The sequence below is a fragment of the Lolium perenne genome, chromosome 4 (genome assembly GCF_019359855.2).
Source record: "Lolium perenne isolate Kyuss_39 chromosome 4, Kyuss_2.0, whole genome shotgun sequence".
Lineage (NCBI taxonomy): Eukaryota > Viridiplantae > Streptophyta > Magnoliopsida > Poales > Poaceae > Lolium > Lolium perenne.
Genome location: NC_067247.2, coordinates 40,105,919 through 40,125,027, shown reverse-complemented (window position 1 = coordinate 40,125,027; position 19,109 = coordinate 40,105,919). Strand labels below are relative to the sequence as shown.

Genomic DNA, 19,109 nt, shown 5'->3' with positions numbered 1-19,109 from the left:
AAGAACGTTGGGCCGCTAACTAAAGCCATGATCCATGGTGGAAGTTTCAGTTTTGGACAAATATCCTCAATCTCAAATGAGAAAAATAATTGTTGCTACATGCTTATGCATAAAAGAGGAGTCCATTATCTGTTGTCTATGTTGTCCCGGTATGGATGTCTAAGTTGAGAATAATCAATAGCGAGAAATCCGATGCGAGCTTTCTCCTTAGACCTTTGTACAGGCGGCATAGAGGTACCCCATTGTGACACTTGGTTAAAACATGTGCATTGCGATGATCCGGTAGTCCAAGCTAATTAGGACAAGGTGCGGGCACTATTAGTACACTATGCATGAGGCTTGCAACTTGTAAGATATAATTTACATGATACATATGCTTTATTACTACCGTTGACAAAATTGTTTCATGTTTTCAAAATCAAAGCTCTAGCACAAATATAGCAATCGATGCTTTCCTCTTTGAAGGACCATTCTTTTACTTTCAATGTTGAGTCAGTTCACCTATTTCTCTCCACCTCAAGAAGCAAACACTTGTGTGAACTGTGCATCGATTCCTACATACTTGCATATTGCACTTATTATATTACTCTATGTTGACAATATCCATGAGATATACATGTTATAAGTTGAAAGCAACCGCTGAAACTTAATCTTCCTTTGTGTTGCTTCAATACCTTTACTTTGATTTATTGCTTTATGAGTTAACTCTTATGCAAGACTTATTGATGCTTGTCTTGAAGTACTATTCATGAAAAGTCTTTGCTTTATGATTCAGTTGTTTACTCATGTCATTACCATTGTTTTGATCGCTGCATTCACTACATATGCTTTACAAATAGTATGATCAAGTTTATGATGGCATGTCACTCCAGAAATTATCTTTGTTATCGTTTTACCTGCTCGGGACGAGCAGAACTAAGCTTGGGGATGCTGATACGTCTCCGACGTATCGATAATTTCTTATGTTCCATGCCACATTATTGATGTTATCTACATGTTTTATGCACACTTTATGTCATATTCGTGCATTTTCTGGAACTAACCTATTAACAAGATGCCGAAGCGCCAGTTCCTGTTTTCTGCTGTTTTTGGTTTCAGAAATCCTAGTAACGAAATATTCTCGGAATTGGACGAAATCAACGCCCAGGTTCCTATTTTGCCCGGAAGCATCCAGAACACCCGAGAGCCGCCAGAGGGAAGCCCTGGGGGCCCCACACCACACCCTGGCGCGGCCAGAGGGGGGGCCGCGCCGCCCTATAGTGTGGGCCCCCCAGGCCCCCTCCGAGGCTGCCCTTCCGCCTACTTAAAGCCTCCGTCGCGAAAACCCTATCACGTTCGACGAAACCCACAGAAACCTTCCAGAGCCGCCGCCATCGCGAAGCCAAGATCTGGGGGACAGGAGTCTCTGTTCCGGCACGCTGCCGGGACGGGGAAGTGCCCCCGGAAGGCTTCTCCATCGACACCGCTGCCATCCTCACCGCCATCTTCATCACCGCTGCTGCTCCCATGAGGAGGGAGTAGTTCTCCATCGAGGCTCGGGGCTGTACCGGTAGCTATGTGGTTCATCTCTCTCCTATGTACTTCAATACAATAATCTCATGAGCTGCTTTACATGATTGAGATTCATATGATGATGCTTGTAATCTAGATGTCATTATGCTAGTCAAGTGAGTTTTACTTATGTGATCTCCGGAGACTCCTTGTCCCACGTGTGTAAAGGTGACAGTGTGTGCACCGTGTGGGTCTCTTAGGCTATATTTCACAGAATACTTATTCACTGTTATGAATGGCATAGTGAAGTGCTTATTTATATCTCTTTATGATTGCAATGTATTTTGTATCACAATTTATCTATGTGCTACTCTAGCAATGTTATTAAAGTAGTTTTATTCCTCCTGCACGATGTAATGGTGACAGTGTGTGCATCCGTGTTAGTACTTGGTTTATGCTATGATCATGATCTCTTGTAGATTGCGAAGTTAACTATTGCTATGACAGTATTGATGTGATCTATTCCTCCTACATATGCATGAAGGTGACAGTGTGCATGCTATGTTAGTACTTGGTTAGTCGAATTGATCTTTCATGCACTCTAAGGTTATTTAAATATGAACATTGAATTGTGGAGCTTGTTAACTCCGGCATTGAGGGTTCGTGTAATCCTACGCAATGTGTTCATCATCCAACAAGAGTGTAGAGTATGCATTTATCTATTCTGTTATGTGATCAAAGTTGAGAGTGTCCACTAGTGAAAGTGTAATCCCTAGGCCTTGTTCCTAAATATCGCTATCGCTGCTTGTTTCTTGTTTTTCTTTGCGTTACTACTGCTGCAATACTACCACCATCAACTACACGCCAGCAAGCTATTTTCTGGCACCGTTGCTACTGCTCATATATATTCATACCACCTGTATTTCACTATCTCTTCGCCGAATTAGTGCACCTATTAGGTGTGTTGGGGACACAAGAGACTTCTTGCTTTGTGGTTGCAGGGTTGCATGAGAGGGATATCTTTGACCTCTTCCTCCCTGAGTTCGATAAACCTTGGGTGATCCACTTAAGGGAAAACTTGCTGCTGTTCTACAAACCTCTGCTCTTGGAGGCCCAACACTGTCTACAGGAAAAGGAGGGGGGCGTAGACATCAGGCAGCAAGCACGAGGGCGATTCCCGCCCGTGACAGGCGGCGCGGCGGACCGCTGAGGCTGCTGAGGCCCGGGCGTCGACTTGCCGCCCGCCATTGGCAGCTTCTGGGGCTTGCCACGAGCAGCGGCGTTGGCGGCGGAGAAGCTCGGAGAGGCATGTTTCACCTTGACACGCTGTTCACGACCGAGGAGGCGCGAGTAGAGCTCACGGCGCGGCAATGGGTCGTCGCGACCGCTGATGTTCTCAACTAGATTGTCATAATCATCATCAAGACCATTCAGAACATAGGTGGTGAAGTCCTCGGAGCGAAGTGGCTGGCCAATGGAGGCGAGTGTGTCGGCGAGGCCGGCCATCTTGTTGAAGTAGTCCGTGATGCTGCTGTCAAGAAGCTTGGTCTCACCTAGTTCGGTGCGAATAGCATGAGCACGCGCCTGAGATTGTGAGGCAAAGCTGTTGTGAAGAGCCGTCCATGCATCCCGCGACGTAGAGGCGAAGAGGACCAACGACGAAACGCTCGGAGTGAGCGACGACTGGATGGCAGAAAGGATGGCCTGATCTTGGGCCACCCATGCATGATACGCCGGGTGATACACCGGCGGGCATGAGAGTGAGCCATCAACGTACCCCTCCAAGTAGCGACTCCGAAGAAGCGGGAGCACCTGCGCGCGCCACGACAGATAATTGTCCGGCGTGAGCTTCAGCGGTAGTAGATGCGAGAAGTAGAACGGCGACGGTGCAGTTGGGTCCGCTTGGGCTGGTGAGGGCGGCGCGTAGAACGGCGCCGGCGGTGCCACCTCCATAGATGACACAGGGGCAGTGAGCGCCGAGGAGGCCCCATAGGGCGGCGCGGCCGCATCGTAGGACGACGACGGATAGGCGTCGTAGGGGGTGATCGGGGCAGCAGGGGCCCCGTAGGGCATCGCAGAAGCAGCCCCATAATGCGGCGGCGGAGGTGCCGCATACGACTGCAGGGGCGGCGCACCGTAGGTCGGCGCTAACCAGCCATACGCTGGCGCGGGTTGGGCGCCATAGATCGGCGCGGTCGGGGCGCCATAGGCCGGGGGCGGCGGATGGCCGCCATATGACGGCATGTGCGCAGTGGTCGAGGAAGACGGGCCGCCGTTGATGATCGGCGACAGATCGCCCGTAGCTCCAGGTCCAGGTCCAGCGGCGGCGGATGAGGAGGTCGACCCAGCTAGGGCACCCGGGGGTGCGGCACCAGGGGCAGGCCACCACATGGCAAGCGGCCGGGAGGCAAGGAAGGGCGAGGCAGGAGCAGCGGCCAGGGCAGCCACGGCGGCGGAAGGAGCCGGCGCGACGGCGGCGGCGGCGGGTGGGGCCGATGCGATCGGCGCGGCGGCGGTGGGTGCAGCGGAAGACATCGTAACCTAATCTGATACCATGTAAGATAAAGGGTTTGAGAACTGCTCGATACCCAATACGGGTGTGGCTATCTCATATATATATGGGTACCAATAGGTACAATACAAGACATATACAACGCTACGTATATACAGTCTAACATAAAGTACTAGTACATAGCATATTTTCAACACAAAACTGACGGGTCAAACCAGGTTTCATTATTTATAAAGCTACTAGACGCAGCTTGGATTAATAAAGAAAATGCAACTTCCACCGAAGCACGTACATGCATATATATATTCACATTATTTAGTTCAATATGTGTATAGAGTACGGGAAGGCTGGTGGTGTGTATCAGAATGCTAGGAGAAAGATTCCCTTCCGTGGATTGCAAGCTGCACGATTTCACACCGGTTTGACATCAACGGAACTAGCATACCGATTGTTTCGTTTCTGCGAAGTATCCAGTTTTTTTTTAAGTTGTCTGAGATTGTCCAACATTTCAGATTTCTAAGAATTTTGATCAACGTCCACCATGTCCATACTGGACATTCATCACCGGCCGATTTTCCATTGTTAGAATTGATCTCACATGCTAACAAACTGTGAGGAAAACATGGGAGACGGAGTCTTCTCCCCTCACGTACATGACTTGATTGGAGGCATCCAACGCATCCTCCTGATCATGTGCTTTCTGATGTAATTGCTGATGTAACTCTGTTTTGAACTCGGGCAGCAAGTTTCAGACGCACTCTTTTCCTTACCAGGGTACCGAAGGGGACTGGAAGGTTTTTAATGAGGCGGCTTGCTAGCTTAATATATTGTGTTTTACCCTCAAAAAAAAATGGTTGCGGTCCCTGTCCTCTAGCCTTACACATATAAAAGAGGAGGAAAGCCCCCTTGGGGAAAAGATACACGTACAGGAAAAAGACCTGAATACTCGTAACAACCCGATCCTAAAACGAGATCCAAGGGAATCAGAAGACCATCACCACCGCCGGCCACCACGATGGCAGCGCCAGCGGCACCATGGGCATCTACCTCATCAAACCGCTACTGCCCCTAAGCATCTACCTCGACAAAGAGCCCATCCTCCTCCAGGGAGACCAGGGCCATTGATTCTGGTCAGTACCCAATTCTTTGCATATGACTTAGGTGTTCTAATACGAGGTTGAGATCCTAATGATGGTAATCTTAAGTAATTAAGTCTAACAATGGTATCAGAGCCGTTTAATCTCATATTAGAACCCAAATTAGACCACAATCAATGTTAATTACTGAAGTTAAGGTCTAATTACTGTTGGCTTAGTGCTTACTGCATATTGTGAATGCCCAATGTTAAGTATCTGGTAGTACCAAATTAACATATTGGCTGGCTCGTTTTCTGTCTTGGGTAGAAGTTAGAAGGAGGGGAATCAAACGTTTCAGAAATTATGAGTTGAATAGTGCAATGGTTTGGGGTGGTACTGAATGATCTGTCGCTTCTAGACAATGAACAAAGTGCGCCATTTTGTTTTAAAAAAAGTTTTGCTGAACAATTTTACTACTCCCGCATTTTTATCAGTCACTTGTTTATGGCTGGAAACTGTTGTTTATATCTGTTATCTCATCTTTCCTACATTTTCATGTTGAAGAAGGGCTAATAATTACCAACTTAGTAGTAATCTCACTGTCCAATGTCAATTTGGAAGCATATCCTGATAACAGTTTTTTTTGGCTTTCTTCTTTGAGCATATCTGTTTTTGTCCCTGCCCATAACAAATTGTTGTTAAGTGTAGTATTGGACATTCGGGTACACCTTCTCGTGTTCTTCTTTCTGGTAGTAGTTAATCTTCTGGGTGCATCCGTACTTAGAGTTAGAGCAAGGAACAATGACGGATTCCATGAGATGTTCCATCCCTAAACAGCGCTTGAAGGTAGTTTGAGCAGAGCTTAAGTTGCACTTGTTCCGCACGAGCTTGGGAGGGCAAACAGAGCATACAAAATGCCCCACAGAACACTGGAATAGGAAGAATTAACAGGGTCAGAATAACTTTTAAGTTTTAATGAAAGTTAAAGAACTATGTAGTAACATGACAAGTTAGTACCCCTCAAATTTATCTCTGGTTATCCCTGGTGATAACAAAATTGTTGTTAAGTCATGTATGCGTACTTAGAACTTAAGCTGAACCTTAACCATTTCCAATTTTGATATGGTGCCTGATTTATATTGTGTAAAAGGAAAGATGCTTTACTGCTATCTTTGGTTGTACACATACCCCTTTTTTGAGAAAGTATCTCTGGAAAGTTAAAATACCGCTTAAGATTAAGATTTTTATGTGGTTCATGAGTAATAAAGTACTGTTAACCAAAGATAATCTAGCTAAACATCATTGAAATGGGTGTACAAAATGTGTGTTCTGTGGGGAACAGGAAAATATTCAACACCTTTTTATTGAATGCCCGTTAGCTAAGCTCTTATGGCGTACAGTTATTTTCACTTATGATCTTCCACCTCCCACCAATATTACTAATATGTTTGGTAATTGGTTAAATGGAGTAGATAGACAATCTAAGGCTTTTATCCGGATTGGGGTTTCTGCTTTATGTTGGTCTATTTGGAGGATCAGAAATGATATAATTTTTAATAAGAAATCCTCTTTTCATTTTTTGCAGGTTATTCATATGGTCTCCCACTGGGTCCAGCTCTGGGCCCTACTTTCCCCGGAGGGACAGCGGGATGCCATGGCTTCTGGATGCACACAGCTCCTGATTGTCGCTCAGGATATCTTGTGCCAGACTGGTTGGCGACATACTAAAAGGCTATGTTGATCTGTAGTCATAGTATGGTTTGGTTTCGATGGTTGGTTCTTGTATCAATCCTTGATTATGCGTGAGTTGTAAACGATATATTCTTGAACCTTATTTTAATAAAAGATCGTGTGCATCGTCACGATGCAGAAGCCAAGATATACCCCCATTTCAAAAAGAAAAAAACACGTTAGTTCAGGCATTCTGCATGGGTTTCTCTCTGAGTTGGTCACTTCATTCTGCATATCTATGATTTTAAACGTGAGTGTATTCCCATGTATTTAGCTGAACCACTTTCAAAGTTCTGGTCATGTATTACTTTGTAATAATGCTTGCTTCATTTTGAAATAATGCATTGAGCTACTCACATCTTGTACTTGTGTTCAGATTATGGTAGTACAATGTCTATTGTCGGTGTATGCACTTATTTTTTTGCTCAAACAAAGAATTGAAGAATTTTCAGTAGTGCTGACTGCTGGAGATATGTTTGGCTTGATATCGTAGCTACATCATGTGTCTAGATCATCGTGGTTTCGATGCCATATAGCTGTCCAATTGTTTTTTAATTGCCCCTTGTTTCTTTACAGGTTTTGCACAGAGGTTCGGAGTAACTACTGATGGGGATTAGTTTTCACTAAGTACTTATGGGGATAGTTTCGTGTGACGGATTGAGGCCTAATACTGCTGACAGTGTGCCGTTTATACTACGTATCTATTATCTGTTTTGTCATTTGTGCGTACAAGTACTTGATTCCTGGGGATGCTGTCTATTATCCTGATGTCTCTGTTTCTACAAGTACTTGATTCCTAGGGATGTTGTCTATTATCCCTAAGACATATGCTGAAACTTGGTCCTATGTGATATATGTTTGATGGGTATGAGAACCGAGTTCCAGCTCAGTGGCAAGGCAAGGCGAGTGCGCAGCCAGCCCACCTGGGTTCGAATCCCTATCACGCGGTAATTTCGCGGGAGGGGCAAACTTTAATCGGGTTATCATCCTAGCGTCCATCCGCGGGGAGAGTCTTATTTCTACCTAACAACGTATAGCCAAGGGAGGGATCATTGCCCCGTTGGTCAATGTTTTTTATGTTTGATGGGTATGGTCATCCTTATTTTGCAGTGTGAAAGCTCTCAGCAAGCACACTAAGGTGGTGGACTTAAGATGGCATATATGACATGTATTCATTGTCAATAGTTGTTTATAATTGTGGAATGTTACATTTTTAGCAAGTGTCAGTGATTTTTAAATTGCGTCGAGCCTTCAAGCTGGCTTGCAAGCTCCATCGAGCCTTTATCAGAAAGTTTAGGCTTGAGTTGTCTGACCTTCGAGCCAAGTTTAATCCAAGCTAAGCGTGAGGCGATCCTTGCTTTGTGTCCAAGTCCACCCCTACACGAACCCCTACACGAGAGTTGCCACTAGCCATAGGAACATGGACCGTCACGTCGATGGAAAAATCCAACGGGGGTCACGTCGATTGCAAAATCCAACAGTGGAGCACGTGACTGAGAGAGCTAGCTGAAACTTAGCAAAGGGTAAATTAAAACTAGGAGGATCTCCATCCCAAACATGGGTCTCCTTTAATTTATAAGCAAATTTAGTTAACTGATGTGTCACTTGATTAGCCTCTAGGTAACTTTTGTATGCCTTTGGTGATTAAATTTTTAACCAGAAGGATAGCAAACAGTGTTTATTCCTTGACGCTCTGTTTTTCTAAGATAAGAAGATTTTGCGCTGCTTTTCATGCTCTGTTTCTTCAGGAAAAAAAAATTAGTGCTAGGAGGAACTAGACACTAAATGATATAGTAGAAGCGGGACCTCGGCGTGAGAATTTTAGAAATTCATTGCTGACAGGATTCGAACTCTGATCGTTGAGGTGCGCCACTATGATCCTAACCATTGGGCTATGCCCACGTCCTCATGCTCTGTTTCTTCAGTCCATGCTCTGTTTTTCAACTAGCCAAAAACTCTTAAGGCGGATCTTGCATGGAAGATTAACGCGATGCACCCTTGACCTGGTCACCTTGCCCCTCTGCTTAAGAGGATTGCACAGAGTGACCTACCAAGATGAAAACACGCAAAGAATTTTCGACAAAATTTTACGGCTGAATACCAAACAGTGAAACAGAGATTAACCCCAGGATCGAGCATGCAGCTCGGCCCGTGTGAGGGACGGAGGAACATGATTCGAGCTGAGAAGAAGGAAACACACACCTTGGTCGACGAACAGAATGCATCTGAAGAAGTCCATGATCGTATCACTGAGAGATCTTGTGAGTTAAGCGTAAAGGGATCAGGAACAGGGAGACAGGAGGTAGAGACGATACGAGCTGCAGTTCTCGTCACATGGCTTACCAAGGAAGCACGGCGCAGGTGACCGTGGCTCAGCGATGACCGATGAGCGACGAGCCGAGGACCCTGCTCGTATTGTTCGAGACCATCCAGCGTTAAGCGGACTGCCGACAGCACGCAGGCCCGCCTCAACCTAAGAAGGGCTGCTAGGCTGGCGGCCAAACAGCAAGTCGTCCATGTCTCCGTGATGACGGCTCATCTTGCGGCGGTGAATCCTATTCCCCGCTCATAGTGGGCGCTATCTAGCTCTCCGCACAGAGCGGGGGTCAACTGGTTCGGCCCATAAGCGAGGGCAGGATTTTTTCCTTACTTGTTTTTCGGTATTTTCTCCGCTATGGTGGTTGTTCGCTCCAGATCTGGTTTTCCGATCGTTTTTTGCTGATTTTTTTAATTTTAAACTTTTTCAAATTTTGAACTTATTTGAATTTCGAACTTTTTTCAATTTGACATTTTTTGAATAAGAATATTTTTAAATATAAACATTTATAAAATTTCAATATTTTTTATCTCAAATTGTTTTTATCTAACTTTTTTCAAGTTTGAACTTTTTTAGAATTAAACACTTTTCAAATTTTAACATCACCCCACACACGCTCTTGTATAGATGTTGAATCAGAATAAATACTTAAGAAAGGGGTACACAATGTGCATCTATCAATACATCTTACACATAAAACGATTAGATCTCATAGCACAATATCATAGAATAAGAATCCACCATATAGGTATTACAAATATGGCCATAATCATGTGAGGCAGCTAATATGGCACTAAGAACTATGAAGACCATGAGAGAAATAGATTAAGCTACTACCACAAACCAGTAGTCCAGAGGTGAACTACTCTCCCTTGATCATGGTGATGATGATGAAGACGTTGGAGAAGATGGAGATCCCTCTGGCGATGATTCTGATGGAGTTTCCCCCTCCAATTTCTCAGTTGCAGCCTTCGTTTTCGTGTTTCTGTCTTTCTATGCGCTCTCCTCCCGAGAACTCTTCTGGGCTATATATATAGTGATTTTTAGATCAAAATACGTCGGTGGGTGAAAAGATCACACAGTTTCGATGATCGACAGCTGAAAGAGGCTGGGTGGGGCGCCCTGCCTTGTTGGGCGCGCCACCTATGGTCTTTCGGGTCTCATGTCTCTCTAGGTGTGGTTTCAGGGCTCAGGGTGGTTCTCCCGATGAAAAAGTGACGTTCTAAAAAAATTAGATCAATTTGACTCCGTATAGGCTCTGAAAGTGAAAAATACACAAAATTCCCGTTCTGTAGAGTTGTAAACTAAATAAAATGGATCATTGGTAAATCCCCATAAATCGATTTAAATCATGGTAAATATGTGGGAATTCATTATGATAAAGGATAAAGTTCATGTATGCATTTTACATCGTCCGGTGGGTGACGCAACGGGATTACCTTTTCCTCCGTGCGTCAAACAGCTGCATGGTTGAATTCAGGGCATCTTCAGCGGGACGACTCATCCTTTCCTGGGTAATTTGAAATGGTCCGCGTGGACTAGTAGACAGGCCGCGCACGCTCCAGCGGCGCGACCCAAATGGACCGACTCGCATGGACCGGCCCGCCTGTTCACTAAATTTGGGCCACGATGCGTCGGGTTGAACAACGCAGACATCCTCCCGCTTCCTCCCGGGCCCTCCCGCTAGTGGCCAGCACGTCCTCCGCTTGGCTACCTCGAACCATCCCCAAATGGCCAAAACGGATCAAATGGGTCACGCCGCTATGGGCACTAGCCTGTCAGGTCGAACATCGGTCCAATTTCTATCCACGACCTAACCAAACGAACAAAATCTAATCATTTGTGTCGCCATTTTGGGTGGCCTCTATATATATGGGAATTAATAGTTCGTCGGGTACAAAACGAGAAAGATCGAGTTTAATTTAGACCGAGATGCAATAGTCCAGGGTTTTAAGTTCATTTCGCCGAACCAAGTTCAGGGTTTAAAATAGATTTTTTTTCAAAAAAAGAAAAGATCCGGACGGCGAAAAATGGTCCAGTCGCTTCCGGTTCCTCGTTTTCGTAATTCGGGCTTTCATCCATCCGGCGAGCCCATGTCATCTCGGCTCCCCAGGAGCGCTCGGGGAGTCCGGAGGAAACGAAAGCACGGGAAACATCGAGAAAACTTCCCGCGCGGCTGGTGGCCCCGACTTGTCGGCGAAAAAGGTCGACCGTCGTCCTCATCGCATCGTCTTACGCACGCTGTAAAAACCTGCCGCCGGTCACTCTTCGTCGGAAGCGTCGGTTCCACGCGGCGAGTAAATGTCGTCGTCTCGAATTCACGCGCGGTTCCCTCTATTTATCGCGAAACTACCGCGTCTGGTTGCATTCACCACCCCTCGTCTCCCTACACTCCCCAGCCCAAACTTCTCTCCCCAATCTCCTCGAGCGAGAAATGGCAGGCTACGGCGACGGCGCAGTGAACAACGGCTTCGGCTGGCGGTCTCTGCACCAATGGGAGGGGAGGCTGCTTCACATGGCGGGCTACCCGGCACCGCCGGACTTCCACAAGCCTGAAGGTTGGCGCCTGAGCGCGGGGGGGGGGGGGGGGGCGTCCCGATCCCGTCGCCACCAATGGGACGCGACGCCCTCGACGCGGAGGTCGACGCGGTGATCACCACCCTCAGCGACGATCAGCGCGCTGAGCCGCGCTTCTTCCCCGACAACTACGACGCGTGGACCGACTTCTTCCGGCGAAGGTACGAGCGAGAACTCGCCGCCTACAACGGCTCTCCTCCTCCTCCCGCGCAGAACAACGCCGACGGCCGCCTCCGCAGGTGGAGCGCGCCGGGCCACACCCTCGAGAACGTGCTCGCGCACATCGAGGGCGGCAACTACCCCGTACTAGGGATGCCGCCGCCGGCGGCCCCTTCCGTGTCGCGCCGACACAGAAGCTCGTGGATGCCACGATGAATGGCGTCGTCGTCGTCATCGTCTGGGTCGGCGTCGAGGTCGGCATTGCGCTACTATGGGTCGGCTCCTCCACTAGCGACGCCGAGGGCCGTCAAGAATGAGCCGATGTCGCCACCGCCGACCATAGGGCGCAGTAGCGGCGCCCTCATCATCCGCGAGGGAGGGCTCGCGTCGTCGTCTCCATCGCGTGGCCGCAAGAGGAAGACGACCAACATGGAGGCCGCATCGGCTGCAGCTCCCAGCTCGCCGAAGAGGAGGCCGCGCGAGCCGAGGACGCGGCGATCTGCGAGGCCATCACGAGGTTGCTGACCGACCTCGTCCCCGCTGACGCCCTTTCGATGAACGCGGCGCTCACCTGGTCCAGGCAGGATTGGGAGAGGGTGGAGGCGGAGCAGCAGAAGCTTCTGCTAGACCTGGCGGCCGCGCGGCGCCACGCCACCCGCACCACACTCACCGCACCCACCGCACATGTGCCGCTGATCAAACTGGAGGAGAGCAGCGAGGATGAGTGGTATCGGCCGACGCTGCCACGCGGCGACCCTGGGCAGGGTTCCAGCCGTTGGTACGGAGATGTCGGCCAGAGCAGCCAGCAGGCGCCGTTGCCCGAGGACAGCGTTCTACCGCCATTTCGGCATGTAGAGCGCCATCCTTTTAATTAGTTTATATTCTCTCTCGCGGAATTTAAATATATTACGAATTCGGTCTATATATGGACGAACTCGTCTATATATATTAAATATCTTTAAATTTTGACTCTGTTTGAACGTATTTTATCTAGTTATGTTTGAATTCGTCTATATTTATTCATTACTCTGGACTCGTCGCTGTAAAAATGGTTTTCCCCAAACTAAATTTTACATCCATCCGACATTAAATAGCATTGGATTTCGGCTTAGAAGTCCAACGGCTCAAGATACTCTAAAAACGGGTGGCATCAATGGCCAATGGGTCGGCGGGAACGCTGGAGGCGGCAGCGGCACATGAGTGGAGCAGGGCGCCATGACGGCCTCGCGTGCCGCGGCAGACTGCAGAGCCCGAAATGATGGATGAGAGAGATAAATGGACTCCTTTTCCGTCTTCCCCATGCCTCCCCGGCTCCACTGCATGCCGCATCTATCCTCGAGACCCGGACGCGCGCAGCAGAGCATCCAATGCGCCGCGTGACACCGTACCACGCGCGTGGACGTACATAGGTGGTGCCGCTCCGGTACGAGTACCACCGCGCGCGGCTCGTCACGTTTGTTGCTTGATTCGTTTGACGGTGCCGGTGCGTCACGTCCGTTGTGTACGCTCCCAGCCATCACGTGATCATCACGGTAAACTCGTTGCATGCAGTAACGCTGAAGTGCATTGTGTGTCAAACGAATTTTTGCGAGCCTCCTAAAAAAACCACCCTCTCATCAAATCATATATATTCCCAGCAAAACCAGCATAATAACCACCAGATTTCCATTTCGCACGAAAACAATGGCCCCGTTCAGATGCTGCAAAACTGGCTGAGCTAAAAAAAAAAGGTTTTTCAGTTCCCCGCATATCTAGCCCACGAACGCCATATACCTAGGTGTCATAGCCATATTTACCGCTTCCCGCATCGATAGGAAAAATACGCTCGCCTGAAATTTTAATTTTAACTTGACCGAAACCCTCGTGCCGGTGCTTCCCTCTCCTGGGCTATATGTGAGCCGCTCCAGCCATGCCGCGCCACCTACCCCTCTGGTGGAGGTCACGACGCTTTCCCCCTTTCCGCCACGACTGCTCGAGGCCGCTCGCCATGGATTCAATGCCGAGCTCACTAGGAGGCTGCGACGAGCTCAAAAATATCGTGGCCGACCGTTTCTAGGCCGAGCAGCCAACCTCGGATGCCTTCCCGGACCTGCGCATCCGCCACCACTTCCACCCACGGTTTCAGGCCGGTCGACCAAAGTTTCTGCTTAGTCTCCGCTCGATTTGGAGCTCCTAGGTTTGTTTTTCCTTCTCTTTTTCATTATGAGGTTAGAATATATATCGAATAGCGTAAATTAATCACGAATTTCACATAAATTTAGACGAGTTCTTCATGGAGCGATACGTGGACTTCAACACGAAGTGCGTTCGTGGAGTTTTTCTACAACGATTCGTCATCCTCGCATGCTTCAGTTTGGGATATAATCCTCGACGGCACCGTCAATGGCCATGACTATTCCATGAGGTACTACCTAGCCGACGGGATCAATCCACCATGGTCAACATTTGTGAAGAACATCACCACTCCTACAAGCAAACAAAATGCAAGAAAACTTTGCGAAATGTCAAGAAGCATCTCAAAAAGGCATAGAGAGCTTTGGGTGTCTTGTAAGCTAGGTTTGCAATTATTCAAGGTCCTACTTGTTTTTGGGATAACAAATCTCTCCATAGGATCATGACGAGTGGTGGATCAAAGATTTTCATCAAGCCTAGACGCAGTGTAAGCCCGACCAAATTTTCATCAAAATAGGTTGCGCCGCCGGTCGAAAGGTAGGCACGTGCCCGGGCTTAGGGACGGCTGGATCCGCCTATTATCATGACTGCTTGTGTGATTCTACACAATACGATCATCGACAATTGGAGGGTTGTGCACCTTCCTTCGAGTTTGGCAATGTGGGCAACCATGAGAAACCTAACAAGAACCCTGATCGGACCGAGCATTTCTTCACACATATCCAACTCCATCATGATCTTGTTGCACATCGGTGGCTGATTTATGGCCGCTTGTCTTCCTTTTTACTCATTTCACATTATGCATGTGTAATGTGAGATTTGAACTATTCTTTCCATCTAGGACCATTTATTTATTTATTTGATTTTTAATAACTATTGTTTGAGATATTGTTCTGTTGTGTGTTGTTGAAACAATAATAAACCTGATTTATATTGCTGTAGTATTATAGACTTACACCAAATGGGTGTACCTTCCATTGTTAGATAGCAGCTTATCGTAGCTCTAGACTGTAGAGTGGTTACAGAATAAACCATTTTCTTTTAGGTGTGTGTCTACTGCTCGAGGAAATGAGGATTGTGTTTTTAGGAATGTACTTTCAAGCTTCTGCGTTGCTTCGTGCGCGCTTGTCTCTGTAAAGTGTTGTTGAGCATGAATGAAAATCTTACTGTTCAAAAAAAAAAGACTGTAGAGTGGTTTACTTCTATAGGTGGCTCGTTTGGGTTTAAGTCATTTACTACGCCGGAGATTTTAATCCAATGACGGTGTTGAGCAGTAGGATGGGGGCACCTGTCGTCTGCACAGTACACACAGACACAGGGCAGAAACAAACAAGGCGCGGGAAACTAGTAAAAAAATGCGCGGGAGACATTAGTGCCGGCCAGTAACATTCATTCCTCTGATTCCTGCGCTTGAACGGAGTAGTCAATTAAGGTCGTCGTTTATTATGTTCTGGCCGTCCTACTTTCTAATATTCTCAACCTCGCCCTTCCTTTGAAGGTTTTGACAAACTCGTCCTGTTTTCCCTGCTTCAGTGCTTCTCCATGGAAAGTCTACAAGACTACAATGAGAACTCCTTAAACCTTGGAGTGGTTTAGCACTGGGGGTCAGTTTGCAATATCCAAGCTATCGCTGGATCTCTGCGCAATTCTTCCACTGCCTCGCTCACAAAAGCCAGTGCACCCTCCCCTGCAGCTCTGCAACAACCCAAAGCCAAAGCAAAAGAGAGAGCCCAAGCCTGCGTAGCTAGCAATGGAGCTTCCATGGGGTTTCGTGCTGCTGGCGCTGCTCTCCGTCTCCGCCTCCTCCGCCGTCGCCACGCTCGCCGTCACCGCCCCGACTCCGGCCCCGGCCCATGCTCCTGCCCTGCCCACTGCACCGGCCCCTGCACGACCCCGTCCGATTCCGGACGGTGAAGGTATCATATCACTCCTTGCATCTCGCATCACTGTTGTTACCTTTGGTTTTCTGGTTTATTTTGGATCTGCTCTTCTTTCTTGCAAACGATGCAAATCTTAAACAAGAAAGAAGATAGCGGGGACCGGGTTTTGCAGCTCCATTTTTGTTTTAGTGTCCCTTTTTCTGCACCTGCATTCTTGCAACCGGTAGCAAGCCACCTCAGGACGTGGAAAATGTTGCATAATCCAGTTTCACATTTCAGATTTGGCACTTTCCTTCTGTTGGTTGTTGCAAATATCCTGTGATTTAATAGCGAGTTTAGGACGAACTGCTGGCTGTATGTTTTTGATCTATAGAGTTTGAGCAGTAGAAACAATGCAGCAAGCAGCAATCTTAGATGACATTTCATTTCAGTTCATCCCTAGTGCAAGAACACCACCGCGAAAGGAAGATTATTTTTATCTCTGATGTTTGCGCGTTGTCCCAGGTATGCTCATCAACGGCAACTTCGAGACGGCCCCGAGGAAGGTGAACAAGACCCTGATCGTGGGCCGCCACTCGCTGCCGGGGTGGGTGCTCGTCGGCCACGTCGAGTACGTCTCCGCCGGCCCGCAGCCCGGCGGCATGTTCTTCGCCGTGCCGCACGGCGTGCACGCGCTCCGCCTCGGCAGCCACGCCTCCGCGTCGCAGAACGTGTCGGTCCGCCCAGGCGCGTTCTACGCGCTCACCTTCGCCGCCACCCGCACCTGCGCGCAGGACGAGGCGCTCCGCATCGCCGTGTCCCCCTCGCTCTCGGCCCCTGCCGACGTCGCCGTGCGCACCCTCTACAGCGCAGATACGGCCGACACCTGGGCCTGGGGCTTCCGCGCCTCCTCCCCCGTCGCGCAGGTCACCTTCAGCAACCCCGGCCTCCAGGAGGACGCCGCGTGCGGCCCGCTCCTCGACGCCGTCGCCATCAAGGAGCTCCCCACGCCGTACCCCACCAAAGGTCAGAACAGATCCACGAAAATGCTCTGCTCTAGCGCCACCTTGCAGATGATCCCTCCCTGACACTGTTCATGGCTGGCTGCAGATAACCTCATCAAGAACGACGGCTTCGAGATCGGGCCGCAGGTGTTCAAGAACTCCACCGTGGGCGTGCTGCTGCCGCCGAAGCAGAAGGACACCACCTCGCCGCTCCCCGGATGGATCATCGAGTCACTCAAGGCCGTGCGGTACATCGACGCCGCACACTTCTCGGTCCCGGCCGGGCAGTACGCGGTGGAGCTTGTGGCGGGGCGGGAGAGCGCCATCGCGCAGGTGATCCGCACCGTGCCCAACCGTGCCTACAACCTCTCCTTCGTCGTCGGCGACGCCAAGAATGGCTGCCACGGCTCCATGCTGGTGCAGGCCTTCGCCGGGAACGTCACGCAGAAGGTGCCGTTCGAGTCCACGGGCAAGGGCGGGTTCAAGCCCACCAGCCTCAGATTCGTCGCCGCCGGGATCAGGACCAGGGTCACCTTCTACAGCTCCTTCTACCACACCAAGGCCACCGACGGCGTCTCGCTCTGCGGCCCCGTGCTGGACCAGGTCAAGATCGTGCCGCTCAAGCTCTAGAGATCGGGATCTTGAGCTCGTAGCTCGGAATCTCTGGTCTTCTCTCGCTATCGTTCGTTCATGTAGTGGTAATTCGACATTGATGGGTGGCGAGAACTCTGCACTTCCATCATCTCTCTAATCGTGTAGCGTGGAGTTAGCTGTGCTGTGCTATGCACGAATTGGAACTTGTTATGAGCTGTGGTCAATTTGTGTGGGATTGTTTGCATAAGCTTTCTACTAGCATGTAATTTGGCAACGTTGGCACATCCACCGTGCACTAGCCACGGGATCTGCTCCACTGCACATCGTAAACATTCTTGGGAGAAGACGAACTATAAGAGCATCCACGGTGTGGCCAAATTAGCCATGTCACCATCAATGGCATCGGTGCCAAAATTTGTTGAGTTGGCATCAATGTCTACAATGCAACCTTTTGCCAAATTTAGTAACATGTAGGCCCAATTTTGACATAAATAAAATAAAAACTCAGATGAGGTGTGCTTCCAAGCAAAATCAACCAACCCGAAGTGTTGTGACATAAGAAGAATGGATTTTTTTTCCGGGCATACATTTTTTTTTTAAAGCTGATCAGTGGGTTTCCCCACTGGGTTTATATTTATTAAAATTTCAAAGAGTGTATGAATTACAACATAAGCAGTTGCTAGAGATTAGAAACAAGGAGCTATCTACAGGCCCTAAGCCTAAAAAAAGGAGGAGGAGATAAACGTGAAATAGCTTCCATGCATAATTTGGCATTAGGAGCAACTACATGCTCCTACTCCATTTTTTTTTTGGCTTTGGCAATGTAAGAGCATCTCCGGGCCACGTCCCCAACCGGGACGCGTTTTCTTCGTGCCGCGTTTGGAGGACGTCGCTCCCCAGTCCCCCAAACGCGGCCCCAAACATAAATTCAAATAGTTCACATTCAAAAGAGATCGTTCCCGCTGAAGTCATCGCTATTGAAGTAGCCGCGTTCAAAGTGTTGGACGCACGATCATATTACAAACCGATGGTGCAAGCTAAACGTAAATTGGAAGAAGGGGTTCGGCGACGTCAACGGTGCATCCTGAGTCGGCGTAGGCCCGTCGATCACGACGACCTTGTCGTGCTCTGCCCGGTGTGCTTGCTCCGTCGTCGACGCCGAGGTCGACGCAGGTGTACGAGCAGATGCTGTCGCAAACGCGTCTGCTGGTGCCGGCTCTGCCTCCGGGGTTGGGGTTGATGCTGCTGCCTCGGCCGCCACCATTTTGGCTTCGATGTCGTCGAGGATCATGCCTTTGTAGAAGTTATGCGCTCATCTGGGGAGACATTCCAGCTGTCGACGCGGTCAGCAGGGACATGTCCTTCTTGCGTTTCTTGAGCTCCATCTTCTCTTCTTGCCTCTTGAGCAGCGTCGCCCACCTTTCGTCGATCTTTTTGTCGCGGGAGATCAGGTTCGAGGAGATCTCGGCGAGGCACTATGTGATCGACGTCTGCGTCTTCTCGGTTGCCGCTGCATTGGCCAAGGCGGCCTTGGCAGCCTTGTTGCCGATAGGGCGCCCTGCCAATGTTGCGAGCGGCGCATCCAAATCAATGGCGTATTTCCTCTTCGACAATGAA

At 48.9% G+C, this 19,109-nt stretch overlaps 1 protein-coding gene across 1 annotated transcript; it reads left to right on the top strand.

Annotated features, from left to right (window-relative positions):
- The first annotated feature begins 15,721 nt into the window (after positions 1 to 15,721).
- LOC127292245 (protein TEEBE) lies at positions 15,722 to 17,739 on the top strand. Its single transcript, XM_051321602.2, has 3 exons — positions 15,722 to 15,951; positions 16,420 to 16,920; positions 17,005 to 17,739. The coding sequence occupies exons 1-3, from the start codon at positions 15,786 to 15,788 to the stop codon at positions 17,526 to 17,528; spliced, it is 1,191 nt and encodes a 396-aa protein (XP_051177562.1). The 5' UTR covers positions 15,722 to 15,785; the 3' UTR covers positions 17,529 to 17,739.
- Positions 17,740 to 19,109: the final 1,370 nt, after the last annotated feature.